At 55.5% G+C, this 26,104-nt stretch overlaps 2 protein-coding genes across 8 annotated transcripts in view; one reads left to right on the top strand and one right to left on the bottom strand.

The window, feature by feature from the left end:
- Positions 1-22,016, top strand: part of STX1B (syntaxin 1B) — a 33,606-nt gene extending 11,590 nt beyond the window's left edge. The window contains exons 2-11 of one of the 3 annotated variants that reach the window (XM_082429566.1): positions 3,196-3,344; positions 12,205-12,279; positions 12,478-12,577; positions 12,666-12,740; positions 15,249-15,322; positions 15,728-15,836; positions 16,030-16,103; positions 18,005-18,142; positions 18,244-18,354; positions 18,611-21,594. In XM_082429566.1, the coding sequence (XP_082285692.1) occupies positions 3,315-3,344; positions 12,205-12,279; positions 12,478-12,577; positions 12,666-12,740; positions 15,249-15,322; positions 15,728-15,836; positions 16,030-16,103; positions 18,005-18,142; positions 18,244-18,354; positions 18,611-18,691 (867 nt within the window). In that variant the 5' untranslated portion in view covers positions 3,196-3,314 and the 3' untranslated portion in view covers positions 18,692-21,594. The other 2 variants (XM_082429567.1, XM_082429565.1) reach the window with 2 other exon arrangements.
- Positions 22,017-22,125: 109 nt separating this feature from the next.
- On the bottom strand, positions 22,126-25,860 carry HSD3B7 (hydroxy-delta-5-steroid dehydrogenase, 3 beta- and steroid delta-isomerase 7). Of its 5 annotated transcripts, none has more exons than XM_082429538.1 (7): positions 25,729-25,860; positions 25,180-25,351; positions 24,814-24,969; positions 24,407-24,515; positions 24,230-24,329; positions 23,711-23,873; positions 22,126-23,179 (listed from the first exon to the last, which is right to left on the bottom strand). In XM_082429538.1, the coding sequence occupies exons 1-7, from the start codon at positions 25,840-25,842 to the stop codon at positions 22,764-22,766; spliced, it is 1,230 nt and encodes a 409-aa protein (XP_082285664.1). In that variant the 5' UTR covers positions 25,843-25,860; the 3' UTR covers positions 22,126-22,763. The 5 variants fall into 5 exon arrangements, with proteins under 5 accessions (XP_082285664.1, XP_082285663.1, XP_082285666.1 ...); XM_082429537.1 differs by having other exon boundaries at positions 25,180-25,366; positions 25,729-25,849; XM_082429540.1 differs by having other exon boundaries at positions 24,230-24,275; positions 25,180-25,347; positions 25,729-25,845.
- Between the last annotated feature and the right edge of the window lie 244 nt (positions 25,861-26,104).

Genomic DNA, 26,104 nt, shown 5'->3' with positions numbered 1-26,104 from the left:
ATTTGCAAAAATATGGATGGACTTGGAGGGTATTATGCTAAGTGAAATAAGTCGGGCAGAGGAAGACAAATACTGTATGTATCACTTATATGTAGAATCTGGAAAAATACAACAAACTAGTGAATATAACAAAAAAGAAGCAGACTCACAGTTATAGAGAACAAAGTAGTGATTACCAGTGGGGAGAGGAAGGGGGAGGGGCAATATAGGGGTAGGGGATTAAGAGGTACAAACTATTATGTATAAGATGACTAAGCTATGAGGATATATTGTACAACATAGGGAATATAGCCAATATTTTATAATGAGTACAAATGGAGTATAACCTTTAAAAATTGTGAATCTCTATAGTGTACACCCATAACTTATACTGTACATCAATTATATTTCAATTTTTAGAAAATCCCTGCATTCATGGAACTTATTTTCTTTGTCTTTATGCTGGGATAAAGGTGTGAGGGAATATGCCATTCATTCATTCATCTCTTCATTCAGATTTTTAGTGAATGTCTACTTTGTGCCTCACCTCGTGTTAGTTGCTGGGGAGAAGCAGAAATGAGTCAGCCCCATGGGACTCCCATGGGAGTCTAGTGGTTAGGACTCCGTGCTTCCACTGCAGGGGGCACGGGTTCCATCCCTGGTGGGGGAAGTAAGATCCCACAAGTCGCGGGTCGGCCAAAAAAAAAAAAGAAATGAGTCTAGTGTGGAAGCAGACTCAGCCCACGGCTCATGAGGCTGTCAGCCTGGACTGCTGGCAGAGGCTTGAACTGGGTCCTGAAGGATGAGAAGCCTGACTATCAGTGAAGGGACGAAACAGCGTACCGGGCGGAGGAAAAGACACAGCAAAGGACTCCAAGGTGTTTGGGGTCCATGATTCCTTGGTGTCGTTAAGGCCTGGGGTCCATGGAACAGGGAAGGAAGTGATAGGAGAGATGAGGTGATGGGGACCAAATGCCAGAGCAGCTATTGAGTGTAATCCGGGAAGTTGTGGGGCGTTGACTTTGTTGATGTAGGGGACTGATATTATCTCATTTCTTTGGGGGGGTAATCACACTAGCACCTGGGTAGAAAACTGGATGTGAAGGAAAAGGGCTGCAGGCGGGAAGACCAGAAAGGAGGCTGTTCTTTCTTTCTTTCTTTCTTTCTTTTTTGGCCATGCCGCAAGGCTTGCAGAATCTTAGTTCCCCAATCAGGGATTGAACCCCGGGCCATGGCAGTGAAAGTGCCAAGTCCTAACCAACCACTGGACGGCCAGGGAATTCCCCAAAAGGAGGCTGTTCTGATGGCCCAGGTCAGTCACCCCTAGACTGACCAGGGGTGGTGGGGATGGAGGGGGCCCAGGAGACAGCTCTGGATTTGGCAGTTGAGGGAAGGGCTAGAACCTTGTGGTCTTACAAGAATGAGCTTTGTAATCAAAAGATGCAGGCAAGAGCCCCAGACCTGTCCTTTACTAAATGTTATTTAACCATTCCAAGCCTGTTTCCTGATCTGGACACTTGGGATAATAGCAGTAGCTGTCCTGAGGTTGGAAGGATTATGGGGGCTACTCAGTGGAGCACCAGGGACTTGGCGGACGCTCGGAACATGGTAGCATTCTTTGGATGGGGGAGGGAGCCAAGGACAGCTTTCTGTGTGCTTTGAGTGACTGGGTGGACGGAGATGCCCTCTTTGATGGAGAGCACTTTGGGGGAAGGCGAGGCCACCACAGTCTTTGTGGTCAACGTCAAAGCCCTGGCCTCGCTTACGATAGTTATGGATCCACACGTCTCCGAGTGCATCTTTGGTCTCTGTTCTTGGTGCTCAGCTCAGTGCTCAGGCATACAGCAGGTACTGCCCTTGAGGAGCAGGGCCTGGCTTGCAGGTATAGATGTGGATATTGCAGGCATGTAGGCACGGCTGAACCTGGGGAGGTGACAGGGTAAAAAAAGAAGAGAAACTGGGAGGGGGCCCCGGAAACCCTGCTGCTGCGGGGAAGTGGAAGAAAGGGGGGTGGGCGGTCTGGAAGGAGGCTGGGAAACAACATCCAGAGTTTGGAGGGGGAGGCGTGGGAGGCAGGAGGCAGGTGGGAGCCAAGATGGGAAGGATTTCAAGAAGAGAGGGGTCATCAGTGTCATATATCCTCCGATCACGGAGGATAAGGCCTGGCAAGTGGTCCATGGATTCGGCATAGAGGAGGTCACTGGGTAACTTGGCAGAAGCAGGTTCAAGTCCTGTTGGAGGCCAAAGCCCCATTGCAGGGGTAGAGGACTTGATGTGACGTTAAGACGTGGAGATGGGAAGAGGTGAGGCAGGCATTAAGGAGAGGGATGCAGGGTACTTGGACCCTCGGGGGGACCAGAACTCCCCTCCCAATAAGGACAAATTTTGTTTTGACAGTCAGAGCCATCTAAAGATAGGCCAGGAGGTCCCCTGAGGTGGTGAGCACCCTGTCCCTGGAGGGAGACAAGCAGAGCTCTGTGACCCACACTGTCCGGGGACTCTACACTTAGAGTGGGGAAGGCTGTGCAAAAAAACACGCCCCATGTCCTTCTCAGCTAGGCTTGGCCGATTCCTTGCATCACAAAAGCCACCTAGAGGGTCACTCTTGCTATTTCTAGTGTCCAAAGAGCCTCCCGCAGGGACACACACACAGAGGTGGTCGTGCACAGACTCACACAGATACTCCCAAACACAAACTATAAAATCTATCTATATCTCCTGGTGTAAAGGGGTCCACAGCACCTCTCCCCAGGCTATTCCCTTAATTCATTCCCTTACCCCTTCTTTCTGCCATTCCACCGTCACCCCCGTCCCACAGCAGCATCTCTGTGCCTCCAGCCACATCTCCTCCGTCTCTCCGCATCTCTCCCTCTTTCTGTGGCTCTGCCCTCCCCCACCCCCTCTAGGCCTCTCCAGTCTCCCTCCCTCCTGGGTCCCCCTCCCCGGACTACAACCCCCAGGCGCCCCCAGCCCGGGGCGCTGCGCATGCCCCCTGCTCCCCGCCCCCTCCCGGTTCCCCCCTCCCTCCCTTCCTCCTTACCTCCCTCCTCCCCCCTCCCCCGCGCTTCAGCTCCCGCATCCCTCCATCCAAGCCTGTGCCGCAGCCGCATCGCCACCGCAGCCCCGGCAGAGCCGAGCCAGGCCCAGGCCCCTGCCCCTGCCCGGCCCTCAGCCCGCCGCCCCTCACCCCGCCCCCGCCCGCGGGCCCCCCTACAGCGGCCTCGGCGCCCCCCCGCCGGCGCCCCCAGACTCAGGACTCCAGCACCGAGGCAGGAGGCAGGGAGCAGAGGAGAGGCAGGAGAACGAGGAGGAGGAGGAGGAGGAGCCGTCGCAGGATGAAGGATCGGACTCAGGAGCTGCGGAGTGTGAGCTTGGGGGTGGGGAAAATGGGGGGGCGGGACCCCAGTATTTGGGGAGCGCGTGGGGGTGGAGTGGGGGAGGTGCTGGGACGTGGGGGCAGATGATGAGACTGGAGGTTGGTGGCAGGGGCACCCCAATATGTGAAGGCACCTGATGTCTCCAATGAACCTGCATTTTAGGGACAGTGGCTAGAAGGGTTTGGAGGCCATTAAGGCACAAGGGGGCAGGAGAGGTCTCAGGGGCCCTGGACACCCTACATTCCCAGGAGGACCCTGGGGTCTAATCTGGGGATGGGAAAGAGTGAGTGTGGGAGAGAATTGGAGGGTGCTGTCATCCGCTGGGCAGATTTGCTGAATTAGAAGGATGTGGGCAGTTCCTGGGCCAGGCTGAGCCCAGCGAGACCCAGATTTGGGGGCTGCTGTGGGGAAGGACACACGTTGGGACTGACTGAGATGCCAGCACCTGGCAGTGAATGAAGTGTGTGTGTGTTGCTCTCCGTAGGGAGGGGGCACCTCTCAGAGACTAGGAGGGAAGGGGTGGCCTCTGGAGGTAGCCAGAGGGCCGGGGCCTGAGATAGGGTGACCCCAGAGGTGGGAGAGGGGGTTGCAGGGGGACAGGGAGGAGGTTCCACGCACAGGGCCATGGAATTGGGCTGTATGACAGAGATCGTGCTCCACTGGGGAGAACTGGGGCATCCTAAACTGCCAGGGGCGGGCTGACGTGGGCCTCTGGTGTGCAGGCCTGAAGAGGCCCGGCTCCAGGAGTCGGGCCAGGCAGTTAGTTGTGTTTGGGTGACGGGGGAGGAGGGTGGCACTGGTGTCTGCAGTGAAGGCTGCCATTTGGAGGGGCTGGGGAGTGGGGGCTTGATAAGAGTGGCTTCTGGGCCTGGGGGGATGAGGTGGGGTGGAGGGTTGTAGACATGACCTGGGGCCCCGAGGAGGCAGAGCTGACAGCCTGCTGTGGGGTTATGTTAATAAAGTACTAGACCCAACTGATGTAGCCTGACACACTTCACCAGGAGCCTATTGGTTATTACCCTGGGGTTGTTATCCCATTTGACAGATGAGGAGATTGAGGTTCAGCAATGGGCAGGAACTTGCCCAAGGTCACCAAGCAAGTGGCTGGGAAGATCAGACAGGAATCTGGGTTTCCCGTCTGCCAGGTTGACATGTGTCTCTGCTTTTTTAGCCTTTGAAAGAGAAGTCTCAATACTGGGGGTAAAAAGCTCTGTCTTTGGAGAGCCCCCTGGATTTAGGGGTGGGTAACCTGCTTACAGAAAGACAAGAGGAAGGGCCTTAGAGGCAAGTGACTGTTGTCTCTGGGAGAGGTGGGTTGGCAGGTGGGAAGGAAGGAGGAACTGGTGGTTGGGGGAGGGAATTTTGAAGGTTTATTTTTTTTAATTAAACTTTGAGTGAATATACGCTTAGGCATCAGGTGATAAAAATAAGCAACACTCATGTGCCAGGCACTGTTCTAAGTGTTTTATACATATTAACTCATTTCGATCCTCACAGCAACCCTAGGAGACTGGTACTAGTATTATCCCATTTTATAGATAAGAAAACTGAGGCCCAGAGAGGTTAAGTAACTTGACCAAAATCACACAGCTAATTAAAGGCAGGCAGGCAGGCTGACTCCAGTGTTGGTGCTCTTAACTCCCCTTCTCTCCCCGTTTTCATCCAAAGCAGGTTGCCATCCATAATCTCATTAGACCCTCACCTGGTAAGGTAGGGAGACTGGGAGACTACTTCATTTTATAGTGAAGGAAACTGAGGCCCAGTGGTTGAAACTTGCCCAAGGTCACACAGCTAGCAAGTGAGTAGCCCGGATTTGAACCCAGATCCACTGCTGCCAAGACTATGCCATGACTCCAAAATCCCAAGAAATGGAAAGTGGGTCAGGGTGAGGTGGTGGTGGAATTGTGGTGTGATTAGAGAGAGGGGGAGGGAAAAGGCGAAGCCAGGGGTACAGGGAAGGCAGGGGATGGGAGTCCTCATCTGAGTGGATCAGGGACCCCCTGCCCAGAGGGGAGGAATCCTGTCTGCTGGGGCTGCTGGGGGCAGCAGATGGGGGAGGTGGGAGGTGGGGTGGAGGGGCAGAGGGGGCTGAGTGAATGCTGATGGCTCTGGTGTTAGTCACGGCTCAGGGAAACTGGAGATTTGGGAGGGCATGTGTGGGGCGGAAAAAAAAGCTTCCAGATACAGGGAGTACGGGGGTCTCCCTGCCAGAGTTGAGAATGAGGAAGCTGGGAGGCAGGAGAGACTGGGCAGGGTGTGGGAGGCCTGGGAAAGGGGTCTCTGAGAGGCTGAGAGGGATGGAAAGGCGGTGATGGGTGGGGATGTCAGCCCAGGGGGCCTGATTGTCTTTTTCCAACAGTACTTTGAGTTCCCGAGGGGTTCTCACATCTGTTCATCACATAGCTGTCAAGGGCACAGATTTGGGAGTCAGACTGTCTGGGTTCAAATCCCAGCTTTGCTACTTCCTGTGTGACCTTGGGTAAGTTGCTTAACCTCTCTGGTCCTCACTTTCTTCATGCGTGTATTGAGAGTAATAACGGGACCTGCTTCAGAGGGCTGTCCTGAGGATTGAAATTATGCTGGAAGCGCCTAGAAGGAGGCCTGGTGCTCAGCATTGCTCCATGAGAGTTTTTTTATTCCACAGGTGACTCATTTATTTCTCTTGAGTCTCACATCAGCCCCCTGAGGTGGGCAAGATGGGACCCCTAATTTATTGGAGTAAATTGAGGGCCACAGCGGTAACCTGACTTGCCTAAGGTCATACAGCTGTTAACGGCGGAGCCAGGATTGAACCAGGGTTTTCTGTTTCCAGTTCACCAGGCACTTTTGGTTGGCAACTGGGAGGCACTGGGCTGGAGCGGAGGCTGCGGTGGGGAGTCAGTTGGCTGGTTGGGTGTCCCAGGGTCCAAGAAGTGGGTGCAGAGATGGGGCTGAAGAGGAGAGCAAGGGAGCAAGTGAGGTGGAGAGGAAGGTTGCGGAGAGAGAGAAGCCACAAGGGGACGCGTTGTGGGCTGGAGCCTGAGAGGCGGCTGTGGAGTGGGAAGGCAGGAGTGGGGGTGGATGGGAGACTGGGAAGTGGGTGGGGGGAGGCCTGAGGTGAGGGAGGCTGGAATTTGAGGGCGGGTGGAAATGGAGGCTGTTCTAGGACAAGTCATGCACCCTGAGGGCAGGGACTGGGTCCCAGGTGTAGCCCTCAGGTATAGGATAGTCACAATAGGTGCTTTAGAAATGCAGAAGGAAAGGGCAGCCTCGTGTTTGAGGAGAGCGGGCACGGACCAGGAGAACCCTGGTTGATGGGTTGGTATCCCCCAGGTGCGTGGGGCTTGTTTCTGCCATTCAGACACATCACGTTCCCCCTGCTTGAGGGCCTTTGCACTTGCTGATCCCTCTGAATGCTGTTCTCTCTGCCTGGACACTGTTCCCTCTGCCTTGAATTCTATGTCCTCCAGACTGTGGTGCAGTTAACTCCTCAGGCCTTAGCTCAGATGTCAAGCCCCTCCCGAAAGGCCCTCCCTGATGCCCATTTCTCTCTATCACACCTCCTGCTTTATCTCCCTCTTGCTAAGTAGCACCATCTGAAATTGTCTTGTTCATTTTCCATTGTCTGTCTCCCTCCCCTGGAATGTCAGCTCCTTGGAGGCAGGACCCCTTCCTGTCTTGTTCACCACTGTATTCTCCGCAGCAGCCAGAAGAGAACTGGACACTGATCAGAGATATTTGTCAGATGACTGAAGGACTCAGTGGGGCAGAGGGAGGGTGAGGAAGGGAGTCGGTCGGGGAAGGCAGGGAAGGCGGAGGAGAGAGGTTGGGGTGGGAGGACTGGGCTGGATGCTGGGAGCGAGCAGAGGCCTGGGTCAGGGAGACAGATGGACAGAAGCAGGGGGTGCGGTGGAGAGAGGCTGCTGCCTCTAGATCAAAGGATGCTCATGCCCCTGAGAAGCAGGTGTGAGCACGTGTGTGTTGTCTGCGTGGGCATGCATGTGTGTCACACACACACACGCGCGCGTGCGCGCGCACACACATACACACACACGCACACACACACATACACATACACGCGCGCACACATACACATACACGCGCGCACACACACACATACACACACACACACATACACGCACACACACACACACACACATATATTCTGTGACTTTTTTTTAAATTTTATTTATTTATTTGTTTATTTATTTTTTGGCTGTGTTGGGTCTTAGTTTCTGTGCGAGGGCTTTCTCTAGTTGCGGCGAGCGGGGGCCACTCTTCATCGCGGTGCGGGGGCCTCTTACTGTCGCGGCCTCTCTTGTTGCGGAGCACAAGCTCCAGACGTGCAGGCTCAGTAGTTGTGGCTCACGGGCCCAGTTGCTCCGCGGCATGTGGGATCCTCCCAGACCAGGGCTCGAACCCGTGTCCCCTGCATTGGCAGGCAGACTCTCAACCACTGCGCCACCAGGGAAGCCCTGTGACTTTCCTTTTTTTTTTTTTTTGACCGCACCACGCGGCATGCTGGGATCTTAGTTCCCCTACCAGGGATCAAACCCGCAGCCCTTGCATTGGAAGCATGGATTCCCAACCACTGGACCGCCAGGGAAGTCCCCACTCTCTGACTTTTCTATCACCCAATTCCAGTCTCTTTCCACCTCTGTTTTAGTCACCCTCTCGTTTGTCTCTGTTGATTTCCTGGCTCACGTTGTCCCGCTCCCTCCATCCACGCATCTGTCTATGTTGTCTCCCCGCCACTGACACTCCTATGAAGACCTCCGGTGTCTCTGATGGGGAAGGACTGAAGCTAGAGGCTTGAATCTGATGCCCCCCTCCCCAGGGCGGTTCCAGAAGTTGCCCAGGGCCTCCACGGTCTCCCATTTCATCCTCCTGAGCGCTCGAGGAGCTGGCAAGCCGTAAAGGGCAGCGTGCCTGGGTTCCAATCCAGCACCATCGTGTCAGCACCCCACCAACTGTATGATCGTAGGCAAATTACTCAACCTCTCTCTGTCTCATCCATCAGAGGGGAATAAGAAGAGTATCTACTTCATGGAGTGAGTGGCTGTAAGGATTAAATGAGAAATGCAAAGCACTTGTAACAGAGCCTGACGCACGGTAATTGCTACCTACTTGTCGGGTATATATGATTCTTACTTTCTTCATTTCGCACAGGAGGAAACTGAGGCTTGAATTGTCCATAAAGTGGATGGGAGCACATTTGGTCATCTTTTCTGAGGTAGTCTCATTTGCCCTCAGCCTGTTTTCTTTTAGGCTGGCCAGCTTCTTCCAGAAATAGAAGCCGTGTTCATTATGAAATACACACACCTCAGAGCAGGGAGGGCCCGCCCACTTCACAGATAAGCCGGGGCCCAGAGAGGGTCTGACAGTCACACAGCAAGTCAAATGGAGGCTAGAACAGCTGGCTTCCTGTCTGGGCTCTTCCTTGCAGCCTGGCACATCTTACTGGTATTCTGTCCCAGCCACAGGAGTTCAGTGGTACTGAGGGCACAGCAGAGCAGACTCTTTAGGGGCCAGGAAGGAATAGAGAGACAGAAGGGAAAGAGCCTGAGATTTAGCACCAGGACAATTCAGGTCCCACCTCTGGCCTTACTTCCTGTGAAGCCTTAGGCAGGGTCAGGCAACCTCTCTGAGCCTGTTTCCTCATCTGTAACATGGGAGAGGCAGTGGGTAACAGCCAAGCCTCCCTGAGCACTTATTCTCTCAGGCAGCATCAGGCATTTTTACTGCCTCGGCTCTCTGGCTCCTTCTGCCCACCATTTAGGGAGGACTTTCTCGCCATTCAGCAAATGCAGAGACTGAAACTCAGAGGGAAGAAGGCGTGTGGCCTTCCAGCTGCTGACCTGGGCAAGCTCGTTAGCCTCTCTGTGACTCAGTTTCCCTATCTATAGAAGGCAGCTATTGTAAGAATGAAATGGATAAATAAACACAGTGTGCTTTACAATGGTGCCCAGCATGTTATCAAATGCTGTGTAAATGTTTTCCACAATTATAGTTATGTTGACCAATGGTCCTTACAGAGTTTTAATGAAGATTAAATGAGATAACAAGAATGCAAGACCTAGGCCAAAGGTGCTATCACACGCTAGTATTTTGCTAGGTTTTCGGGGCGCAGAGCCTCGCCCAGATTGTGCCTTGTCAGGAGGGGACCTGAGAAGGGAAATCTCTGGTGGCAGAGTGGCCAGTAGGAGGCAGCCTGGTCTCAAGCCTCAGAAGGGGCTATGGGAGGGACTTCCCTGGTGGTCCAGTGGTTAAGACTCCACGCTCCCAATGCAGGGGGCACAGGTTTGTCCCTGGTCAGGGAACTAAGATCCCACATGCTGCACAGCGAGGCCAAAAAGAAAAAAAAAAAAAAGAAAGAAAGAAAGGAGGGGCTATGGGAGGAGGCATGTCTTAGATGTCTTTGATTTCCTGGCCCCTTTCAGCCTGGGTGCCCTTGAGCAAGTCCATTTCCTCTTCCCCCTCAGACCTCCCGTTCCCCTCGTCTGTGAAATGGGGACAGCTTTTCTTGAGGGCTGTGGTAGTGAGGATCAGAAGAGATTATAGATGTAAAAGTGTCTGTCAACTGGAGAGGATTTTAGCTGTCAGCTGTCTGTAATTATTACACCAACTAAGTCATCCTTGGGCACTCTACCTTTCCTCCTCTCTCAAGGGCAAGTAAACAGGCAGCCAGGGATGCCCCAGGGCAGAATCAGGGATCTGGCCCTGGGAACCAAAGGAGAGAGGGAGAGAAATGAGACTTGAGGAAGTCTAAAGTCAGCCTGGGGAGGGGAAAGAGAGAACAGGAAAATTCCCAGATACCTGGGCCAGCGAGAGGCCTCGTGACCTGTGGGCAGCCAAGCTGAGGGCCAAGTGCTTGAAGGCAGAGAAGGGACAGAGGCGGTGGTGGCGGTGTGGGTGGGTTAATCCCTGTGTGTCTCTGAGCCCTGGGGGGTGGAGGGCTGAGCAGCTGCAGGTTGGCTCTAGGGGAAGGGGAACCTCGTGAGACACATGGGAGGCCAGTGGGTCCTCAGAGATGAGCCGAGCATCCCAGAGCCTCATGGAGCCAAGGTCTATTGGTGTGGTTCCAGAAGCCAGAGGTCCCATCAGGGTCCCCAAGCCCCACCTGGTACCGCCCCTCCTTCTGGGGGCAGCTCAAATGGAGGCTAGAACAGCTGGCTTCCTGTCTGGGCTCTTCCTTGCAGCCTGGCATGTCTTACTGGTGGGCAGAGAAAGAAGAGCCTCCCTTTCCTGGGAGATATTTGGAGCTTAAATGGAAGTGCTGAAGGCATTCCCCAACATGGCGAGGGGAGGATCCCTGGGGACCATCTGAGCTTGGGTGGGAAGCTGGGGTACCTTCGAGAGGGTCCAGCTGGACGTCTCTGTGCTTACGGTTCCTCGGGGTGCTGTCTGGCCCCTCTGATTCCAAGTTCACTTGGCTGTCTAGATCACATCTAGGTCCCATCTGGCTCTGTCTAGGTTCGATCTGAGCTGCCTGCGATCTGTCTGCGCAGAGTCTGGTCCGGTCTGAGCTGTCTGGTTTCTGTCGTGTCCTGTCTGCGATCTGCTCGGACCCTGTCGAGGCCCTGTGCACGCTCTTCTCTTTAGATCCCAAATGGCAATACCCCCCACTAGACGCTGTGTGGATCCTATCTTGATTTCATTCAGGCTCTGGTCATGAGATTCTGTCTGAGTTTTGGCTCGGTTTTTTCTGGAAATCAGGGTGAACTGTTTTAAATTTCCATGGAGGCTGATTAGGGCCCCAGATGTAATTAAGCTTGATGGGCTCAGCTTTTGCCCTCAGACTTCTGTCTCGAGCAGAGTCTTGAGACTGGAGTTTGGAGCACTGGGGACCCCTTCCTAACCCCCCTTCCTCCTTCCCAGCTCTGAGTGAGTGTGCAGACTGGATGCTCAGAGAGGCTGGGAGAAGAGCCCCAGAGGGCCCTCCCGAATGTCCCTGGGGGCAGAGGGGCCGCTGCACGTCTGTGTGTCCACATGTATCGGCAGGCAGCTTTGCTGTGGGTCTGTGTGGGTGTCAGTGGGCCTATTTCTGTGTGCCTTGTGTGTCAGCCCTTCTGTCTATGTCACTGGCCTGTCTGGTGGCGGCAGTGGCGGTGTGGGTGGGTAAATCCCTTGTGTCTCTGAGCCCTGGGGGTGGAGGGCTGAGCAGCTGCAGGTTGCAACTGGGAAATCCAAGCAAGTGAGAGTAGGTGGGTGTGAAGTTGGAAGAGGCTGGATGAAAGCAAGTGAATACACGGAGGAGAGTGGGGGGAGGGGAAGAGAGTGGGTGGGAGGAGGGAGGTCGGGGTGCTGTGTCTCTGATCCAGCCCTCCCCTGGCCGACTGCTTGCTTAACTTGGCGCCTGCCGCTGGCAGTGAAGTGACCTTGCATAGGGGACGTGGCTGGTCGTGTTGGAGGCTGGAGGGGAAGAGAAGGGAGCAAATTGAAGCCTGGCAGGAGCGGCTGGGGCGATGGTGGAGGGGGGGTCAGGCTCCTGGGCCGCTATTCCAGACCCCTTCTCGCAGCCCAGAGCCAATTACTGCAAGGCTGACATTTAGCTGGTTGTTACAATATCGAAATACTTCCATACTGGTTGGTTAAAGCATCTGTCCAGAGCTCCACCCGCCTCCAGGGTGACTGCACTCACAGGACCACTTCTACCCCTGAAACGGTGCCTTTGGCTAATTCCCTCCAAGGTGTCCTTTGGGCTGTCAGGTACCCGGCCTCCGGGACTCTGTGCCACAAGACACCCAGTATTCGTTGTGACTGCTTGGTGCCCTGGCCCCCTGTATGTGACCCTTCCCAGGACCCCCGCTCTGAGCCCAGAGCTGGCAGCATCGGGATTGCGCACAGACTGCCTTTCTTTGCCTCCCAGGCGAAAGACAGCGATGATGAGGAGGAGGTGGTCCATGTGGACCGGGACCACTTCATGGATGAGTTCTTTGAACAGGTAACAGAACCTGACCCCCAGCCAACAACTTCCTTCTCCCCGGCCCCCGGCCCCCACCCTGCTCTCTACTCCTCCATCCCCTTGGCCTTTTACCAACCCCTCTGGGTCTGGCCCGTTTCCCTGAACCCTGACTGAGCCCCCTGAATCCCTTTGTCTGGCCCGACGACTTGGCTGGGTATAGCCGATTTGCTGCCCCAGGTGGAAGAGATCCGGGGCTGCATTGAGAAGCTGTCAGAGGATGTGGAACAAGTGAAAAAACAGCATAGTGCCATCCTGGCCGCCCCCAACCCGGATGAGAGTAAGTGCTGCTGCCGGGTGGCTGGGGGCTGCGGGCAGGAGTCTGGGGTCCCACCCAGACATCTCACCCGCCCCTCCCCTCCCCTCAGAGACCAAACAGGAGCTGGAGGACCTCACTGCAGACATCAAGAAGACGGCCAACAAGGTTCGATCCAAGTTGAAAGGTGAGGAATGCCATCCCCTGCCTAAGGAGGAAAAAAACTCTGCCCTCCGTTGGACTAAACAGGCCTCTGTGTGAGGAATGTCTACAGACTTCCAGGAGCCAGATTCCTAAACACTGAGAAAGCATAAAACCCGAGATTTCCCAACTTGCTCCAGATGCCTTGGAGAAAGATACAGATATGACAGGGAAATGAGAGAGAGGAGGCTTTCTGTCCAAATTGCATCTGAGCTCTGCTGCTTCCATCAGCAGGAAGGTCCACCAGGAAAATACAGTCTTCCAGGTGGTTTTAGTTTCACGAAGGCCTCATTTCTCCAGAACAGTTGCCGGACATAGTGCTAAGCACCCAGTAGGTGGGCTCAGCAAATGCTTCTGAATTGGTATCCTTAGCTCAGGACAGATTGGACTGTGTGGCTGACATCAGGGGCTGGCAAACTTTCAGGAGGGACTTGCCAAATGCTCATGTATTCACTCTAATTTAAGGACTTGGGTGCTGGTAATAAGCACCTTCCCCCAAATCACTGTGGGTTGGGAACCTCCTTGTCTGCTGGTGCCAGGGGAATAGCAGTGTTACCGTGATGCTAATTTGTATGCTCATGGTAATTCAGCATCAGAAAACATTTGCCGAGCACCTTGAGGCACATTGCTGGGCTTTGGGGGAAAGGAGTCATGTCAGATGCCTGGCCCTGAGCACAATGACCTTGGTCCAGAGAGATGAGGACAGGGACTCCGTGCCCTCCTGGACTCAACGGGAGGCCATATGTGAGCCTCCAGTGCTGAACTGTTAAGTCCTTTGCACTCAGGAGAGCGTGCTAGAAAGCAAAATGATCCAAACTGGGAGCACACTGATTGCAAATCCAAACAGAGGGAGCCCACTTGCATCACCAGCTCATTCTGGACAAGTACCCTACCCTCAGTTCCTCATCAGTACAGTAAGAACTACTAAAGCAATTTCAAAGCTAGATGTTTTTGTTGTTGTTGTTTGTTTTTGTATTTTGGTAGCAAAATCTTTTTTTCCTAAGTGAAATCTTACCCCAAATTCCAATACATACAACACATAAACGTCAGGCTGTTCTGGCTGACCTGGGGTTGGGAGACCCAGAGCCCTACCTGCCTAGCCTCCTCATCACTCCCAGCAACAGACCCCTCTGAGGTTCCTTCTCAGAAGCAGGGTTCTGTGGGACACAAGTTTAAAAATCCCTGGGCTCAGCAATTTCTTTGAGCCCATTGAGCTCTGACATGAACAGTCTTTATAAGACCATGAGGAGGGCTGTATGGTTTAGGAGTTCAGGAATAGACCAAGAAAGAAGCTAGGAAAAGTGGCAGAGGCTTAGAGAAGCTGACCCTCCAGAGCTCCAGAAAAAGAGAGATCATCTTCTCCATCTTTCTCCAGCTCTGTGGTGGCATGAGCTCCGGCATTGTGTGTGACCTTGAATGAGTTGTTTTCTCTATTTCAACCTCAGTTTCTAGTCTGAAACCTGGACTGCTATCACTGAACTCCCAGGATTACTGTAAGAAGTCAATAAGACCCTGTAAAAGATCCCTTCCTCCTGGGCTTGGCCCCAGCCCCAAGTCTGACAACAGGGTCCCAGTCTGGGCCAGAGATTCCGACATTCCTGGGTGTGTGTTTCTGGACTTTTCCCATAATAGCTGGGCCAGAGCTGTCACTCACTCACTGGCCCGCCATCGCTGGCGGGGGAGCGTTGGGGTGCCATCCAGCACCGTACCTCCACCGCTGCCAGGAACGGAGAAGCAATGTTCTTGGGAGTGGCCTGGAGGCTCTTCCAGGTCTGAGAGGGCCTGGTGATTCATCCCTGCTGCATTTTCCGAGCACAGTAGATCTTACCCTCAAGCTCTTTTTTAGAAAATCTGAATAAGTGTGGGGAGTGCATGTTCTAGAAGCAGTAATCCCAGTTAATCTGTGTGCTTTTCCAGAACATCCTTTAGAAGTGGGGATTCCTGGGACAGGGATCACTTTGTAAGGCAGGGGGGGAGCTATTTTCTCTGTTGGAACATCCATCCACTTACCCTAGAATTTTCCAAGGAAAGGGCGGCCACTAGAACCTGACCCACTTGAAAGTGCTTGCCCTCAACCAGAAAATTCCCAGGGTGGGTTCCTGACCTTTTTCTGAGGCTGCAAAAAGCAGAGAGTTCTCCCGCCCCCCATACAGGGAATGTGGACTGCGGGGCTGGGCAGGAGTTACAGCTGTGGGACTTTCCAAGACGCAATCCTTCCACCAGAACAAATAGCCCCCTTCTGTCTGGTGACCAACTGACCCTCAATGTCCCCTCCTACCTGGCTTCCAGACCCCCTCAAACATTGGTCCCTTTATTCGCTGGCCTCCTGCCTCCCCACCCTAGAGTCTTTACTGTCTGCCCTCGCCTGGGTATGACATCCGTTCACGGGCCTGGGGGGCCTGCCTCGGGGTGTCCACCCTTCATATGTCCCAGACCCCCGCCCCACGTGCGCCGGGTCTCCCGCCCTCCCGTCACTGAGTCCTCTCTCCCGCAGCGATCGAGCAAAGCATTGAACAGGAGGAGGGGCTGAATCGTTCCTCTGCGGACCTGCGCATCCGCAAGACCCAGGTAGGAGGCAGCGGCCAGGCACGGTCAGGGTCGGGGCCGGGACCAAACCGCACTGGACCGGACGGGGGAGGGGCCCAGGCTGGAGCCCTGCCTGTTGGGCGTGGGCGGGCCAGAGCAGGCACTAGCGTGGGGCGTGGCCAAGGGGGAGCCTGGGCAGGGGCGGGGCTTGGGGCGGGACTACAGCGGAGGTCGGAACCCGGCTACATCCTAGAGCCCTAGCCCGGCCTTGGCTGGCTTGGGCGTAGGATGGGGGTGCTAGGGTACGGGACTGCACACTTGCGAGGGCTTGGGATCGTGGCACGAGCTGAAGAAGGGGCCGTAGGCTAACTCAGCCCCCCCCGCCCACTCCATCCCTCCACGGTCTCTGCTCCCTGCCTCCTGATGTGTCTGTACCCCCCACCGCAGCACTCCACACTCTCCCGGAAGTTCGTGGAGGTAATGACTGAATATAACGCGACCCAGTCCAAGTACCGGGACCGCTGCAAGGACCGGATCCAGAGGCAGCTGGAGATCAGTGCGTGTGACATCTCTCCCCCGCAAACTCCCCAGACCTGTCCCATACTCCTTCCAGGCCCTTCCCCTCCGTGGAGGGGACTCGTGGCCTGAGGCCGGATGGGAGGGTGGGCTCCCGGGTCCCTGCCACATCCCACCACCTTAGGTGTCCAGGCTGGCCCAGTCCCTGAGCAGGGAGTCCTTTCTCCCCACAGCTGGAAGGACCACGACCAACGAAGAACTGGAAGACATGCTGGAGAGTGGGAAGTTGGCCATCTTCACTGACGATGTGAGCCCCGCGTGGGGGTGGGGTCTGTTTTTGGAAAGCATTCGTCTTTCCTCCCCAAGCGTAGGCTGAACTCAAGGTCCTAAGTCCGCCCTGAAATAACAAACATCGGGAAGTCTGAACCTGGAACTGGGGAATTCCATGAGGGCAGAGCAGGAAGTACCCTCATAAAAATGGCAAACAGTAAGGTGCCAGGCACCGTTCTAAGCACTGAATGTATTTACATTTACCTACTAAACTCATTTAATCCTCACCACAAGCCTCTGAGGGAGTCGTGTTTCACAGATGAGGTAATCTGATCCAAAAAGGTTAAATGACTTGCCGAGGTCACACAGCTACAGGCAGAGCAAGGATCTGAATCTGCAGTCAGGACTCTTCAGTGCTAAGATACACTTCTCCCTAGTGATGCGGGTCATTTCACCAAGTGACTAATTTGCCTACATTTTGAAGGTTTTCTAAATAATCAGTTTTAGTTTTGCTGAAGTTTTGCACACTGCCCTGCGCTTGTCATCTTATATGTGAAAGAGATGGGCTTTCCCCAACTGTAGTTCTTCTTTCTCTTTCTTGACTTTTGCCCTGGCTGACAGGTTCTGTCTCCCTTTCTGCTTCTGGTGGCAAAATGACTCTGGTTTAGGTTTCTAGACCAGCATTAAAGTACGTTCAGTGACTGTCTAGCAGTTTTCAGCAAATTGTTATTTAGAGAATTGATCTTTGTTAAATTAGCTTTGAGCAAATTTATAATGGGCCAGTTAGCCTGGAGACCTCCCAAACAGCTCTGCCCAGGCTGTCAGTCTGTCTGAGAGTGGAGGGAAACCTGGTGAGTGGTTCTAAGGGGATAGAGCTGATCCCTGCCAGTTAACCCACCATCATTACAATGCAGGGTGGTCGGTACCTTGCCTGAGGGCTGAACAAGATGCAGACAGGCCCTAAGGTAGTAGTTAACTTCTAGGGTCGGGAAAGGCTTCCTGGGGGAGGTGGCATTGAGTTGTGTGCCTTAAGAGACAGGGAGCATTTGGACACGGGGAGATGGGTAAAGGGCATTCCAGACAAAGGGGACAGACTGAGCAAAAACAGGGAGAGTGGACCACTTGCCAAAGAGCCATTGGATGATTTGGGCTCTTAGGATTTAGGGAGATGAGGACAGAAAGGGAGATGGGGCCTTGACTGCTAAGGTAAAAGTGTGTAGCCTGTGGATGCGGGGGAACCTTGGAGGGCTTTAGAGCAGAAGAGTGGCTGGATGTGGTCTAAACAGTGAGTGGTTTGGAAAGTGAGTGGTCTGGCTTCCGTGGGGAGGAGGTATATCTGACTGTGGGTTAGAGTCTCTCTCCCACTGACTCTTGAGGGCTGCAGAGCATTTCCTTATTATTTCTCCCCCGGCCCGTATCATGGGGGCTCCAGGGCACACTGCCTTCTCATCTGGGCCTCCTTTTCTGCTTGCCACTCTCTGCTGTGCCCCCTTCCATTATCCTGTCTGCCTTTGACCAGATGGTGACCCCCAATCCTGATAGGGGTCCAGGACCCCGTCTCCCTTCCCAGGGCCTCCCTGGTGTGTGTGATAGAGACAGCCCTGGGCTGAGATGGCGGGCTCAGGGCAAGTTTTCCTTCTTGTAATTTAACAAATGTCTCTTTAGTGCTTCCTGTGTGCCAGGTACTATTCTAATTGATACACACATAATCATTCACTTAATCTTCACACAACCTTGTGAGGTGTGAAGTATCCGCATTTTCTAGGTGGGGAAACTGAGGCCTGAAGAGGTTAAACAATTTGCCCATGGTTACAGCTAGTAAACGCCAGCCAGGTTCGAACCCAGACGCTCTGGCTGCAGAACCCAAGCTCTTCTGGGAGTGAAGGGTGGTCTGTAGCTCTCCTCGCTCTTCCCCCCGCCCCTCCCCTTTCACCCTAGATCAAAATGGACTCACAGATGACAAAGCAGGCGCTGAACGAAATCGAGACGAGGCACAACGAGATCATCAAACTGGAAACCAGCATCCGTGAGCTGCACGACATGTTTGTGGACATGGCCATGCTCGTGGAGAGCCAGGTACTGCCTCTGCCACAGCCCTCGGGGAACCTCACCCGGGTCCCCGGGATCCCCTCTTCCAGCCCAGCTCCCACCCCGTCCTATGCGTGTGTCCTCCGCAGGGCGAAATGATTGACCGCATTGAGTACAACGTGGAACATTCCGTGGACTACGTGGAGCGAGCCGTGTCTGACACCAAGAAAGCTGTGAAATATCAGAGCAAGGCCCGGAGGGTGAGCCGGGGCAGGCGGGCCTGCGGAGTAGGTGGGCTGGAGCCGAGCGGGCGGGGCTGGGCTCAGGCCAGGGCCGAGGTGAGTGATGAAATCCCGCGAGAGGCCTTATCTCTGGTTCTGACCTCTTCCTTTTTCTGTTTTCTCTCCCCTCTTCTTTTTCCTCACATCCTCCTCCCCATCTGTCTGTCGGTTTGTCTGTCTCTTTACCTCTCTGTCTCTCCGTCTCCTCCCTCCCTATCGCCCTTCCTGCCTGCAGAAGAAAATCATGATCATCATTTGCTGTGTGGTGCTGGGGGTGGTCTTGGCGTCATCCATTGGGGGGACGCTGGGCTTGTAGGCCCCCCACCCCTATCCCTCCCAGACCCTTCCCCACCACATCGGGAGCAATACCCCCACCACCCCTTCACTCCATCCCCTGCTCCAGGCTCACCCTCAAGACAGACCCGGGCAGCACCCGCAACCTTTACCGCCCGTCAGACCCTGGAGTCCCTGGACCTCCCCCCGCCATGGACCACCCCCTGCCCCCGCACGTAGATAGCAGCAGGCGTGATTACACGTGCACACCAACATGCATGCCGCCGGCACATGCTCGAGACGTGTGGACACCCCAGCGTGTGTGTGTGTGTATGTGTGTAGATGTGTGTGAAAGCACCAAATCGCCCTTTCTGCCCCCCACCTCAAGTCTGTGTGTTGTCTGAGCTTTCCCCCTTCCCCTGGGTTGTTGTGTAGACTGTGGCCGGGTGTGACACAGCAGCCATCAAGCCCCACTCTTCTGTCTTCTGTGAATAGGGGTGTGTGTGTGTGTGTGTGTGTGTGTGTGTGTGTGGCGCCACAGATCCGTGGACACACAGTTTGCGTACATGGAATTTTGTGTTTGAGTGTTCAAATCCAATATAACAGCACCTCCTCCACTGACACCCCCCTCCCCCATGTCTGCTACAGATGGGGCAGGTTGTGAGTGTGCAGAGGCTCACACTAACATTCCCAGAGGATCCAGGCACAATACACACACAGGCCATGGCAGACACCCCAGCGTGATGTTGAGCAAACCCTCCTGGCTTAGTCACCCTGGGACTGACATGTCCTGGGGAACATGTGTGTGTGTGTGGAGTTCACTCGAGGCGAGTGGAAGCATACACGTGTCAATAACCTAGCTCGGCCTGTGTATCCATGTGCATTTCCCCCAACAGGGGATGTGAGGGACGTGTTTGTGTGTGTGTGTGTGTGTGTGTGTGTGTGTGTGTCTAGGATGTGCCTGAAGTGTCAGTAGGTCTTCTCCTGAGACAGAGCCCTCCACATTTTGCACTGGACACCTGTTTTGGGTGGGCACAGAAATCTATATTTCTACGCTATCTAGAGTACACCTGCGTGAGTGTGTGTGTGTGTGTGTGTGTGTGTGTGTGTGTAGAGGATTTCTGCATAGTGTGTTTCTACCCTCCTGTGTATTATACACACACACGTTTACCTTCAAGGATCTGTGCCCCATCCAGGTTTGTCTATCCAGATTATTTGCCTCCTCCCTTTCTCCCCAGAGCTGCTGGCCGCTATCTGATGTGGCCACACACTGCTACATCAACATCATGCAACTGCAGCTTCCTGCCCTGCGTGGTCGGATCCCCTGTACATACATGCCCACATGCTTATCTTTCTCGGTCAAATAAGCCTGCACGTGTGGAAGCTGGGACACCTCAGTGTGCTCCCACCCGCCACGGCAGATGAGGCCACACCCAGGCACACACATGCACACAGGAGCCTGGCGTATGCTGACGCTGGCACGGTGCCTGTTCAGGCGGGCACTCATTTGCACATGAATGCCTCCCAGATGGGCTATTGATGGGAAACATTACTGATCACGGGAATGTCAAGGGCTGCCCCAGGCTCTCAGAAATGAGAACATTCTTGAGCACTAACCTCAGAACTGAGAGAGGCCAGCGATGGTCCCCACCGCCCCATCTGATGCTCTGGCCTTTGCCTCAGGAACCTTGGATTTAGGGAACTGTTTATTTCAGACATACTGGAGTGGGCTAAGTCCTGGGGCCCATGCCCTGGACACATCTCCTGCTGAAATGTCACCAGTAGCTGTTCCCCTGCAGGCTGAGACTGAGGGTGGGACACGGTCCTGAGTTTCTGATGGTGAGGAAGAGGCCGGCTCCTCCCTTGCTACGTAGACAACATATGCATGCGTGGGTTTGTGTGTTGGGTGGCAGGTGGGAGGTATGTGGGCAAAGGACAGTGTTAGAAGCCTCCCACTCCACTGGCCCAGGAACATGGCCCCACATATACAGGATTGAACACACAAGTACAGGAATGCGCCCTGCCTTGGGGTCCGACATCCGTGTGCACAGGGTGGAGGACTTTGGTGTGTGTGCAGATTGTTTCCTGGAGTCCCTCTTCATGTGAAGCGTGTCTGTGTGAGAGAGAGACAGTGCAGATGTGACCTTCTGGAACATAGTACCCCACTCCCACCCCAGCTCAGATAGCCAGCCTCTTCCCTACCTGGCTGGGCCCTGCCTGTGTGTGGCCAATATATATATGTAACCCCCAAGGTGGGCTGTCCATTCCCACAGTGCCCTTTGTCAGGACAGGAAGTTTGCCCCCCCATGTCTGACTGCAGCCCTCCTGCTCCCACTCAGGCTTCTTTGGGGACGTCAGAGCAGGCCCCAGCACCCCACCACCCCATCCTTTTTCCTTCCTGCCGTCCAGCCAGGGTACCCTTTCATACCAGGTGTTTCTGGAATTCCCACAGCCTTGGGGCCACAAGGAGAAGGGTGGAGCCATGGCTGGAGTGATGCAACTGCCTCCTTGACTGGTGTTAGGCCCGTAGCTGCCCATCTCCGGGCCTCAGATGGACCAGAGCATCCCTGAGGGTCTGTTCTGCCCCAGGTTCTCTAAGTCCCACACATCACATGATGTGTTTGCTTGTTGGCTGCCATGTCTGTATGTGTCCTGGAATGTTGTCTGGGGGCTGGTGTCTTTTGCATGTTCTCAGGCAAGTGTGTGCTGCCTGCCCGCCAAGCACCTACAACCATCAAGCCCCTGTGTGCCCCGTGGGTGGTCCCGGACCTGGCCAGGGCTCGCTGCTTCCCCTCCCCCTTTCTCCCTCCCCCTGCCTCTCACGAAGCACACTGCGTGTCCGTCCCATGTGCCTGTGGGTTGATGCACGCTCTTGCCACGCCTCGAGCGTGCGTACATGATGTGTTCTATGCATTCACCCTGCCCCACCCCCAGCCTGCCCCGCAGAGGACGAGATGGGTGGCCCCCGGCTCCCTCCTCCCCCACCCGCCCCCTGCCTGCTGTGCAGCCGTGTGCATTGGCGTGTGTTTCTGTGTCGCTGGCGTGTCACGTGATATAGCCGTGTTTGCTGACATGAGCCCCTGCCCCTTCTGTTTCTCCTTTGGTTTCTAGAGCTCTTTCCCTCTCCTCCCCAGAGGGAACAGGACTCCTGGGGCCTGGCTGTGGGCCCAGAGCCAGGCCACCCTCTCCTGTTAGCCCTCAGAGTCCCATTTCTCTCTATTGGTGACCAAGTTGCAAATGGATAAAACACAGGAAAATTCTGCCCCCCTCCCAGCCCTGCATGTCCTGTCCCCAGAGCCCCTCACCCCCACCCCGGGCCGGGTCGGGCCCCGTGGGACGGGAGAAATAGCAACCAATCCAACAGCGGGCGTGCTGTGTGCTCACTTCCTTCTGTCCCCACACGGGACGGGCGCCGTGGGGAGTGGGAGGCATGGTGGGAGGCGGGTGTGGGAGCTGGACAGGTGGATGGACACGGGCTTGGAGAAGGAGTTTTAATCCAGGGCTTGGACTGGTACAGCATTACTGGGGCATCCTCAGGCAGAGATCAAACAGTGTTGCAGGAACTGATTTGGGTAGAGGGGTGGCAAGAGGTGAAAATACACAGATTTCCTCAGCCTTCGTTGAAGAGAATTAAAAGATAAATGTCCAAAGGTAATAAATGTTTTAAAATAATGGGACTATGACCCCCAAGGAGGGACAAAGGTGGTGGGAGGAGCCAGAAAGCATCTTCACTCTGAATCCGGGTCTGAGGATCACACCTGGATATCCGAGGTCCAGCACGAGGCCCTGTGGAACTTCTACCCACTTCCTGCTTGAAAAGCCAGAAATGGGATGGGACCGTTGAGAACGTCAGGGGAATCAGACCCTCGCCAACCAGCCGTCAGGCCTGGGTTGACAGTGAAGACACACTTGCTCCAAAACCCTGCCCTAGAACTGAGGGGTATTAGGACACAGGCTCAAGGCTCATGAATTACAACGTGGAGAGCTCTAGGACAGCCAGTCTGGCACCAGACCCCTCCTCCGGCTCTAGAATGCAGCCTTCCCTCCCCACCAGGGTCTGAGGGCTCTGGACCTGGATGGCTGTGCCATGCTGGCCTCCAGGCCCAGCTCCACCGTCACTGGGCTGAGCGCTCCATGGCCTGCACCCAGCGGATGGTGCGGGTCCGGCTCTCCTCCCAGGAGAACGGGGGCTCATAGCCAAAATGGCGCCGAGCCTTGTCGGTGCTGACGGTGAAGGTGGTGTTGGCCATAGCCAGCGTGTAGGGGTTGAGCAGGGGCGCGTAGAGCAGCAGCGGCCGCAGCAGCCACTGCAGCAGGACATTGAGGGCAGCCAGAAACACCAGCAGCCAGTAGGGCAACAGTGGGCGGGTGCCCACCAGCCGGAGTCCACAGGGGCCCAGGAACTCCATGTTGAAGTCCTCATAGCTCTTGTAGGGTGAGTTGTCATAGCAGAAGTACACCTGGCCACCCATGAGCGCAGCTCGGTGCTCTAGCTCCCGGGCCACCAGCACGTGCATCCAGGCCACGTTACCTGTGGGTACGGGGGGGAGGGGGGTGCCGAGGAGAGAACCGGGGGCGGATATGTCCTTGAGTGCCCTTGCAACCATGTAGATACTGCTCTCTTCTGGGCCAGGGCATGGATAAGCCACCCCGTCCTTGGGCCCACGTAGATGCTGCCCACATAACTACGGGCCTGCTGAAGGCTGCTTTCTCCCAGGCCCCTGTAGCCATTTACCCTCCCAGGCCAGCCTATGTGGATGCTATTCCTTCTTCTGTTAGTCCTGGGCAGATGCTCCCCCTCTCCTCTCCTGGGAAGATGCTGCTCACAAAACTGCAGCCCTTTCCTCAGCCTATGACATGGTATTGACCTCGGCCTTCCCAGCTGGCACGGACACTGTTTTCTCTGTGGCCCCTGCAGATGAGGCCCACATATCAGAGTCTGCTCTGGCCCATGTACAGACCATCCTTTTTTAACCAGAGTACAGAACAAACCCTCGCCCCAGAACCATGTGGGTCCTGCCCTGTTTTTTTAGCCTCCCCCAACGCCTAGCCCCGGCCTCACCCACGTAGACCCGGCCGTGCTCCACAGAGGCTGGAATGGCCCGGAAGAGCCGACCCCCCAGGCGCAGACCCTGGTGGTAGAAGTCCCTCATGATCTGGTGGCCTTCGCCGTAGATACCGGTGGGACGCAGGGCACATGTCACGAGGGGCAACCCCCCGAGGACCTGGGGGCAGAAGGCAGGCACTGCTAAGACCTAGGACCTGGTGGTTTGCCCTCTGCCCTGATCTCCTCAAGCTGGAGATGGAAGGAATCCAGGGCAGGATGCAGAGGAGCCCACAGTAAGAAACAAATGAACAAACAAAAAACCAGGGGCTGCCCTGGTGGTCCCGTGGTTAAGACTCTGCCCTTCCACCGCAGGGGGCTGGGGTTCGATTCCCTGGTGGGGGAACTAAGATCCCGCATGCCATGCAGTGCGGCCGAAAGGGAAAAAAAAAGAAGGAGCCCACAGGCCCTGGCTCTGCCTCTGCCTGGCAGCCCTTTCCACCCCCGTCTCCTACATCTCATCTTCTCCAGTCTCACCTTCCTCCCATTGGCTTCCAGGACGAGCTGCTCAGCTAGGGCCTTGCTGCAAGGATAGGGGTGTCTGTGTACTGCTTCGTATGGGGTATTCTCATTGCCCCTAGTCGGGGGAGAGGGAAGATTCTTAATGCTGAGGGGAGATGGGGCCCTTGAAGTATTGGGGGAACCTCAGCTCACCTGTAAAAGGGCTGGCCTTTGATGTTGGGACCCACAACTTCCATGCTGCTTGTGTAGACCAGGAAGCGTGTTCCGGTCTGCACACAAGCCTCAATCACATTCCTCGTGCCTGGGGGAAGGCAGGGGTGTATCCAAGCTGAAGCTTCCTCCCCCTCTGCGTCTTTCCCCTCCCCATCCCAAAGCTGGATGAGGACACGTGCCTTCTTTCCCCAGGCCCAGGGAGAACCACAGCAGGTCAGTGAGGGCCGGCCTGCCATGACAGGGGCAGAAGTGTCCACAGGACAGATTGTCACAGGAGAATCACAGAGGTCAAGGTCAAAGAGGGGGGCAGGAAACAAACAGCCAAGATCAGGCCATGTGCCAGGGAGTATTGAGGACATTGTCAGAACAGGTAAGGAGCATCTCACCCTGCACGTTGACCTCATGGATGGTCTCAGGACTGGTTTTCCCAAACACATCCACCAGCCCAGCTGTGTGGATGACCACGTGGGCTCCGGCCACAGCTGCTGCCACCTCGTGGGCCTGGGTCACGTCCCCCTGGATGGCAGTCACCTGCACGGGCCCTGGGAGTGGGTAGGGGCAGCCAGAGGCAATGTCAGAGCTGAGGCTGTCAGCCAGCTGCTGGGTTCGGCCCACACCCTTGGGAGCCACATTTTCCCAGTGTGACTCATTCATCCTATCCATTCGCACTGGAGAACATAACAGGCATCATCTTTTCCACAAGGAAGGGAGTCCACACCCTCCCCCACCCCCACCCCGTCCCCACCAGTCACCTGTCTTCAGCTCCTCCAGCCAGGGACCCAGGTGTAGGTCAAAGATGCGCAGCTCACGGAGCTGGGGTTCCTGCTGCAGCAGCATGCGGACCACATGTTCCCCCAGGAAGCCACAGCCACCTGTGACCAGGTACACCAGCTTCTGGGCTTGTGCAGAGTCTGCCATGCCTGGCTGGGGAAAGAGACACTGGCGCGCCTGGGTTGTCAGCCGCCAACTGCCCCAGCACCAGCGGCCCCGTTACTCCTAGGAGGGGCCCCTGGCTTAGTGGCCTGGAGCAGTGACCCAGGGGCCAGAGCTGTTTCTGGAGGCTGTAGCTGTCGCTGCAGTGGCCAGGCTACCTGCCCTCTGACCCTGCCAGCTGCAGTTACCGAGATAAGGGGGAGGGCTTGGCGTGCAGGAAGGGGTCAGGGTTTGAGGTGGAGGGAGAGGTTCTGGGACAAAAAACGAAGGGTGGTTGGCAGGGAGCTGGGGAGGCAGGGTAGAGGAAGGCGAAAAGGGCTGGGACTGGGGGAAGGGACCCCCAGCGCCCTGGCATCACCACTGCCTACCTGCAGCCACGGTCCCAGGCCGCCCAAACCAGCCACCGGAGGCCGTCTTCTATAGTCTCCTGGGCCAGCGACACACCGTCCCCTTCCGCTTGCTCCTCCTCCCTCCTGGCCCATTCCAGGAACAGAGGCCAGCCCAGCCTCCACCTCTCCGCCCCCCACACTCTTGCCACAGGGCACCCTCTGGTGGCCGCTCCGGGCTGCACTGGCATCTGGTTCCAGCAAAACTTGGGCAAGGGGGATGGGGGAGCCAGAACCTGCCGGGTGGGTGCTGAGTAGGGGTTTCAGCCACAGAATGGAGCAGGCAGGGTGACCTCACTCCCCGTGCATGATATCAGCCTTTCCCTCTTGCTGGATTTCCCAGGAGGCCAGAAGCCCA

Source organism: Balaenoptera physalus (genome assembly GCF_965194825.1).
Source record: "Balaenoptera physalus genome assembly, chromosome: 16".
NCBI classification, from domain to species: domain Eukaryota; kingdom Metazoa; phylum Chordata; class Mammalia; order Artiodactyla; family Balaenopteridae; genus Balaenoptera; species Balaenoptera physalus.
This window is presented reverse-complemented; position numbering and strand designations above follow the sequence as displayed.

Coding starts and splice junctions, on each gene's coding strand:
- HSD3B7 (XM_082429537.1), bottom strand. CDS start 25,842: ATGGGCCAGGAGGGAGGAGGAGCAAGCGGAAGGGGACGGTGTGTCGCT. Junction 25,367..25,728: donor GCCTGGGACCGTGGCTGCAG/GTAGGCAGTGGT, acceptor CAGGCGCGCCAG/TGTCTCTTTCCCCAGCCAGG. Junction 24,330..24,406: donor AAAGGCCAGCCCTTTTACAG/GTGAGCTGAGGT, acceptor TCCCCCGACTAG/GGGCAATGAGAATACCCCAT.